This window comes from Vicia villosa, linkage group LG2 (genome assembly GCF_029867415.1).
Source record: "Vicia villosa cultivar HV-30 ecotype Madison, WI linkage group LG2, Vvil1.0, whole genome shotgun sequence".
In the NCBI taxonomy this organism is placed as follows: Eukaryota; Viridiplantae; Streptophyta; class Magnoliopsida; order Fabales; family Fabaceae; genus Vicia; species Vicia villosa.
In genome coordinates, this window is record NC_081181.1 from 185,300,365 (window position 1) to 185,308,871 (window position 8,507).

General features: G+C 28.9%; 1 protein-coding gene across 1 annotated transcript; it reads right to left on the reverse strand.

Annotated features, from left to right (window-relative positions):
* Positions 1-1,831: 1,831 nt before the first annotated feature.
* On the reverse strand, positions 1,832-2,986 carry LOC131650849 (uncharacterized). Its single transcript, XM_058920560.1, has one exon. It carries the CDS (start codon positions 2,984-2,986, stop codon positions 1,832-1,834), a length of 1,155 nt encoding a protein of 384 aa, XP_058776543.1.
* Positions 2,987-8,507: the final 5,521 nt, after the last annotated feature.

Sequence of the window (8,507 nt, forward strand, 5' to 3'; positions counted from 1 at the left end):
TATTACAAATGTATCGCTAAAATATTTGTTTGAGTGTCCTATTTTTATTCAAATATGAATATGGAATATTAGTAAATTATTAAAATTTATTATTAATTTTGTATATTCAAAGTAAAAATGATTGTAATCCTAATAAATTATTATAGTGTATGATAAAACTCACATATTAAAAAAATAAATAATACCAAACAATTGATTTAGGTTTTTCTTCATATCTTTTAAAAAAATATGATAGTAATTATAATATACGAATTGTTTTACTATTAAAAAACATATTTACGAGACATTGGTGTATTTTATAAACTTAGAAGGACATTGGTATATTCTAGAAAAAATATTTAACATTGATTGATATGAAAAAAACACCAAATAAATATTTGTCATCGAAATTAATTTAAAAAATGTGTGACAAAAAATTATCACTCATGTAACTAAAATTTTTTTTGAATAAATATTTATCATTTATACATAAAAATTATGTAAGAAATATTTATTTTTCATAAATAAAAAATCTGGACATATTTTTATATTTAGGTAAAGGATATTAAATCTTTTTTTTAAAAGCAAATTAGATTAAGAAATCACACTAGGGGTGCAACCCTTACACCGGATTACAAGTTCTCGAAACAACTCAACGGTAACTTGTACCACTCATAGAAACTAGAAAAAGAAGTTGACACTCTTATTCTAGCTAACCAACTGCAAGATAAATACATTACATTATGAACCACCGACTCAAAACTAAAAAAAACTTGCTCAAAGATAACAGAATTTCGCATAATCCATAAGCTCCATATTTAAGAGATCCAAATGAAATGAATCTTCACCCTCTCCTTAGCTTTCTTAACCTTCTCTTGTATCACATGAAACTCTTTGAATTCTTGCAAAGAAAACTGAACTTTATCACCTAGCCAAGAATAAACCCACTCCCACACACTCTTTCAACTATATTTGTTATATTATATATTAAATTTTATTATTTAATCAAAATAACTATTTGTTATATTTTACGAATTCGAAATAATAGTTTACAAAATAATGATACTCACGGGTACTTATCTAGTGTCATTGAAAGAGGAAAAGACTTGAGCCCTTTATTTATGAAGAACTCAATGTGACATTACTAGGGTTTACTAATATGAAACTCATTCAGTAGTTGACTTGTGAATTCTTATCTACCCAACTCTAAAAGTTGGGTAAAGTTACCTCATTTGTAAAATATTTTAAAAATAACAAACACGTGTAGTATTTTAATAAATAATTAAATGTGTTAAATGAGATGGAATCATATAATTGGTTGAAAGTACACTACCAAATTTATTTTGATGGGTAGAGAAGTTGTCCCCTTGACTTTATTATTTTTAGTAAGTGTTACTTTAATTTTTCAATAAATTTTATTAAAAATTGCATCCATTCTATTTTTAAATTATTTTTAAAATATCGATATAAGATTGAACGTATAAGAATGACATATGTTTTTCTTTAAAAAAATACAAAAAACAAGAAAATAAAGGTCCCTAGAAATGACAAAAGATCTCCCAAATCATCTAAAGCAGTGACAGAATTTAGAGGACAAATTTATTAGGATATATTTTTAAATTTTTCAATTAAGTATGAAGTATAATTAAGATGATTAATCTAAGGAATAAAAAATAATTATGCTTTGTATTTGTATTAAATCAAATAAGATACTAATTTTTTATAAAAAATCCGAAAAACCTAAGGAGTAAACATAAACGCGCATGTAATATAAGTGGTTGGATTCCTTTAATTTTTTTCTCTGAGACTATAATAGTAACATGAGCATTCTTTTCAGCATTATCATCAATTCCTAACAGGGCATAATTTCATAATTAATTCCACACGAACGAAGAGTATCTGAGTAGGAGATAAAGCGGGTGTTAAATCCACAGCTATGTTGGCATATTTCTTCCACCATCATAAAGTTTTTATCATCTAAACCGCAAGTATATATTTTTTCTTCTGTCGAAAAAACTAAAAGATTTCCGTTCATAATGGTAAATCCTGTAACATTAGGATCTTTCTCCCTCAATCCCAACGCTCTCACTCTTACCTTCAAAACCTTTTGCCATAAACTTGAATCATAATCTTTTAAGAACCAAACAGTAATGACACACTTTCTTAGTTTTACCAAACAAATAGAACTATAAGAACTATTCACCTTACCCCAATTGAATATGCCCATGTTACACTTCATATGACAACCTTTTAGAGCTTGTCTTGGCAACTTTAGCATGCATGAGATTCCATTATCTAGATTATAAGACATTATATACGGCTTATAAAAAGGACTTGATTTTGACAAGTAGTGTCCGCTATCTGAAATAAAATGAAGTGATCCTTTATGAAACACGTGCATGTCGAACTTCATGCTCCTACCACCGGGTAAAAAATTGTTTTCCATAGTTTGCCACACACCTTCCTTCCCATAATAAACATTGCAAACATAACAAGCTGGAAACCATTCTGATGTATTTTCAAAGAGAAACACGTAGTAGTCATCTAAAGAGCATTCTAACATTATATTCATATTTGCAAGCTTGTGGTTTTTTTGAAGTGACTCTGGAATAGGAATAGGAAACCAAGACTTTGTAATTGGATTGCATATGAAAATATTAATAGGATCATTCTTGATAATGTTACAAAGAAGCAAACCATTACTAGAATCTAAGACACAAATGGAATTTGAGAGAAAACTTAAAACTTGATTAGGAATACCAGAATATTGTTGGTGTTTGGGTAAAGACTGAAATTCTACCTTTTTATTGTATCTTTGATTTATTTGATCGGGCTGAATGAAAAAACATGTGTCACCTCTCTCAAACAAATTTTGAGATTGTTTTGTTTTGAAAAGAATTTCTTTTGAAAAATTAGAGAATGAATGGCAAGTTGATTTGAACTTACAAATACTTTTTGCCGGAAGCCAGGAAACTATTTCCAAAACCATTTCTTCAAACACGTCCATATGGTTGAGACTTGAGATTGGTGAAAGAAAAGAATTGAATTATAAGACAAGACCAACAAGTAAAAGTGAATTGAGTGGATGGAAAAAGATGGAGATGTAAGTATCGAATGGAGAGAAGTCGTTACTTATATATTAGATATATGAAGCTCTAGCCATGACATTTAAATCGTTGCTTATCAGAATTAAATTTTCTTACTAAATATTTTTTCAAAAAAAGAATAAATTTCAAACAGTATTTTCTGAAAATTAATTATTAGGAATTTTTTAACAAGTAATTTTGATTAAACTATTTTTCTAAAATCAGCACCATTTTATTATTTATTAATAATAACCACTTCCTAAAATTAGTGATAAGGGAATAGTGATATATTCGAGGTATCTGTAAGCACATCAGGATGATTGACTGGAAAAGTAATAAATATTTAAATGGTATTAGTAAATATAGTATGCAAAAAAATTTACAAATCTATAAAATTTTATCATTTTTACATCAATCATAAATCATCATGGAATTTCAGAATCTATAAAAATCAATCCGACTAAATCTGATAATTAAACTTAAATAAATTACCCGGATAACTCAATTAATTTAAGTTTGAACATTTAGTATAATTAAATGTCCAAGATTAAATAAATAATAGAAAATTTTAATTAGAAAGAAAGTTAATTATGGAACTAAAACAAAGAATAACTAATATAACAATAAATTATAATTAGAAATATAAAATTTGTTATTAGTTGAAAGTTTTAAAGCACAACTTTTTTGTTTAAAATTTGATTTTCTCTTTAAAATAAGTAATAATTATTCATAATTTCCCCCATTAATTTAATCTATTTTTAGTATAGGTCAATTTACATAATCACAATAGTCAATCCAAATCAAATTAAATACCTAAATTATTGTTATTTATAATATATTTCTATAGTTATATCTATCAATTTTATCTACTTTAATATGTACATATACTAAAAAAAATATACCTATCAAATTTCCAATAAATCCTTGAATTTGTATTTAACAAAAAAATTAAAATTTCTCAATTCTAAATCTCAAAAATATCCAATTGCTCTGACCATTTTAATTTAAACTATCTCAAGGGTTTTTTCTAATTTCCAAAAATTCTAGTGGGAAAACTAACAACTATATTTGAAACTATCATTCTATTATTCAGTGGCTTTATCTAGGAATGAGAATAGGCCGGGCCGAGTTAAGTTTTGTCAAAACTAAGTTTGACATACTAAATAATTTAAATCCAAAGTCTGGCCTGTAGCTTATCATTGACTAGTTTTTAGGTCTGAAGTAGAATTTTCAAAAGTGTTATTGATCTATTAGCCTACTAAAAAGTCTATTGTATTGAACATTTTTAAATAAGCAGTTCAACTAATGTTAAACAGACTAACAAATTTAAAGATCAATGAGACTAAATATTTATTTCATTGACTCATTCTAGTTTACCTATTTTCATAAGTTTTGTGATACTATTTGATTAAGAGAGCTTATAAAAATAATTTATGATAACAACTTAAGACATTGTTCATAAGATTTTTTCAACTTCTTGAAGATAATAATAATAAAGTTATTCATTATTATTTATATAGGTCGGTCTGATGGGCGTAAAAGACTTTTCTTATGGCCTCTGACATAGCCTTTTTAGTTAAATAACCTTATAATAACGCATAAGCCTTTTATGTTTAAAAAAGAGTCTGGTCCAACCTTGACATAAGTAGGCTACGTCGTATGTCCCTATTACTTGGCCTAGTATATACTCACCCCTAACTTTAACCTTAAAAAACTAATATAAGTACCATTACACTCCTATAAAAATTATATATATATATATATATATATATATATATATATATATATATATATATATATATATATATATATATATATTATTGGATATTCTAAAAATTGAGAGATAAAGAAGCGTGTATCTGCTTCTAGTTCCACATTTCTCCCTGGTTGAATATACATCAAGAAAAAAAGTGGCGTCTTATCCCGACTCTCTTTTACTACTACAAAATGCACAAATAACAATGTCCAATTTTTACTGTTATTCCAAACATCGTGGTGGCATCTTTAAATTTATCCGCTAACATTTTTTTTAAATTTAATATTGTTAGGATAAAATAATAGTTATTGAACTCATCGTGGTGATACTATCATGCTTTCATGGGTTCGAACCTTAGCATTCTCAAATATTTTATTCCTTTAACGTTAAGGCGCGCCTTTTTTAAAAAAAAAATAAAAATAAAAGGGATATCAATGCGGTTATTTTGTTCAACCGTTGGCTCACACACGCACATGCACAAGTACACAGATATATAGACCTATCACCACAGTCTTTTTTTAATAGGCAAGAAATCTATTAAAGGGATTATAATGGATACTCCACTCAATCACAAGACGGAAAGCCTCTACCTCCCTAAACAAAGGAGGGGGAGTGTTCCAAGTATAAAAGTTACTATATATATAATCAATTAATTTGCAACAAGAAGAAAGCCATATCTACGACCTAAACGCTATGGCCGACATACAATTGTCAAAGGAAGGGACAATCTGACTGAAGATAATATCATTTCTCATTGACCATATGCTCCACACCGATACTAACCAAATCACTGCCACGATTTACCTCTTCATTTTATTCTTTACCTTCCTATATTTAAAGAATAAGGACTTATACTCCTCCAAAGTCAACTCTTCTAGGGATTCAATCCACGAAAAAAATCTTCTCGAAATATAATCCGCAAAAGAACAAGATCCAAAAATATACGAAACACTCTCATATTGCGTCGAGCAAAACACTTAACTAAGATCAATTACCTTGGTAAGAATACTACGATTGAAAAGTTGGTCTTTTATAGAGATCTTATTAAGAAGAACCCTCCACACAAAAAAAAAACTTGGTTTGAGCTTCAACCTTCCACATATTGTTCAATGCCTTCACAACAACACTAGAGATGACAGACCCTACACAAGCCTCATCAGAAAATAACAAGTAACATGAACTGACAGTAAATTTTCCTTCTCCCTGTGGCAACCATTCATAGCTATCGACAGCTTCCCTTTTCAAAGTAATATTGGCCAGCAGCTCCATAATTTCCTCCATATGCCTCTGAATAACCGGTTTTGCACAGTCCATCAAAGCCTCCAGGTTTCAATTCCAGACCTAGCCACTCCAAAAACCAGCATCGGCCACACTGCAGCTCTTGTTGTTAGCTATGTCAAAAGCCTCTGGATACACTTCCTTTAATGGTTGATTTCCTAACCATTTCGAATACCAAAACACAGTCCCCCGACGTTTTTCATCTTACTTAAAATAGCACCGGCAAAACAGTTATCATTTTTCACCATACTCCTGATACTTGGTACATAAGAAATTATTGTATTCTTTATAGTGAATATGTATGAGTGAGAAAGAGATCTAACCCAAGAACATCTAAAGAATATTAGATACTTAGAAAGAACTAATAATCATTTTGTAGGTAATTGAAGATCATATGCTAGTATTATCAATATGAGATATAACACCATATGATATGGTAGTTCTAAAACTTTCATTTGAATAAATATAATTTGAAGAACATTACTTTGATATCAACATTGACATCAAATCTTTGTAAAAAAGATAAGTATCTTTTATCTAATGTATCATTTCCTTTATATTATTATACTACATTGTATTTTACTCTTTTTATTTTTGATAACATAAAAAAAAAAGAGGAGAAGAGAGATGGTTGTGTTTGTTGTTTTTTAGGATACCAATGACAAAAAGATTAATTGTAAAATAAATAGGGAGATATACAAGATAGGGGGAGCATTCAAGTGTCAAGAAAAAATTTCCCATCAATATATTTTATCATCATAAAAAAGTGGGAGATTGTGAAAAATATTTCATATATCTTAGCTTAGTTTTAGTGAAGACAAAAATTTATCTTAGAAGAAAGACCAAAGAAGAAAGGGAATAAAATCAAGTATAAATTTGTCATAATATTTGGAAAACAAGATTGAATCATGAATATTAAGGTACTATGACAATTTTTATGTATATAAGCTTTAGTTGCTCAGAAAACCATTCATCATTTCATCTCTAATGTTCCTAAACTTATATGCTTCATAAACTATCATTAAATATCCTTCAAAAGTAAAATATCAAGTTTTCAACGAAAGCAGTCGATTGCCCCTTTAGATCAATCGATTGTCATGTGCAATCTGTTTGAAAAGCTGATTTTTGTAAATTCTCGCATTTTAAAACCTCCGTAATCTTACCTTTTTTCAAAACAACACACTGGTTCGTAAACTATATCAGTTTGAAACTGTTGCAATTTCAGCATCATCATCAATTCCTAACAGGGCATAATTTCAGCATTAGTTCCACACGAACGAAGAGTATCTAAGTAGGAGATAAAGCGTGTGTTAAATCCACAGCTATGTTGGTATATTTCTTCCACCATCATAAAGTTTTCATCATCTAAAGCGCAAGTATATATTTTTTCTTCTGTCGAAAAAACTAAAAGATTTCCATTCATAATGGTAAATCCTGTAACATTAGGATCTTTCACCCTCAATCCCAATGCTCTCACTCTTACCTTCAAAACTTTTTGCCATAAACTTGAATCATAGTCTTTTAAAAACCAAACAGTAATGACACACCTTCATAACTTTACCAAGCAAATAGAACTATCAGAACTATTCCCCTTACCCCATTTGAATATGCCCATGTTACATTTCATATGACACCCTTTTAGAGCTTGTCTTGGCAACTTTAGCATACTTGAGATTCCATTATCTAGATTATAAGATATTATATACGGCTTATAAAAAGGACTTGATTTTAACAAGTAACTTCCGCTTTCTGAAATAAAATGAAGTGATCCTTTATGAAACACATGCATGTCGAACTTCATGCTCCTACCACCGGGTAAAAAATTGTTTTCCATAGTTTGCCACACACCTTCCTTCCCATGATAAACATTGCAAACATAACAAGCTGGAAACCATTCTGATGTATTTTCAAAGAGAAACACTTTGTAGTCATCTAAAGAGCATTCTAACATTATATTCATATTTGCAAGCTTATGGTTTCTTTGAAGTGACTCTGGAATAGGAATTGGAAACCAAGACTTTGTAATTGGATTACATAGGAAAATATCAACTGGATCATCATTAATAATGTGACAAAGAATCAAACCATTACTTGAATCTAAGACACACATGGAACTCGAGAGAAAACTTAAAACATGATAATTGGAAGTTGGTTTGGTTTACTTGATATATTGGCATATTGTGATTATTATGTGAATTTACCGTAATTGTGTTTTGGCTTGAGTATTTATGTTGAGAATAATATATTGCTATGTCAATGATGTTGTTTTGATAATGTTCTCTGTGGATATCCGTATGGCATGAATCCTAGTGATTAGTTGATTGATTGTAAAGGTGTGTATTCATATATATTTGGAAATGTGAATTAACATGAGATAGTATGATACTAGTGTTAATTGAAATTTATGT

What these genes read in the sequence shown, in the direction of transcription:
- LOC131650849 (XM_058920560.1), bottom strand. Translation starts at nt 2,986, where the DNA reads ATGGACGTGTTTGAAGAAATGGTTTTGGAAATAGTTTCCTGGCTTCCG.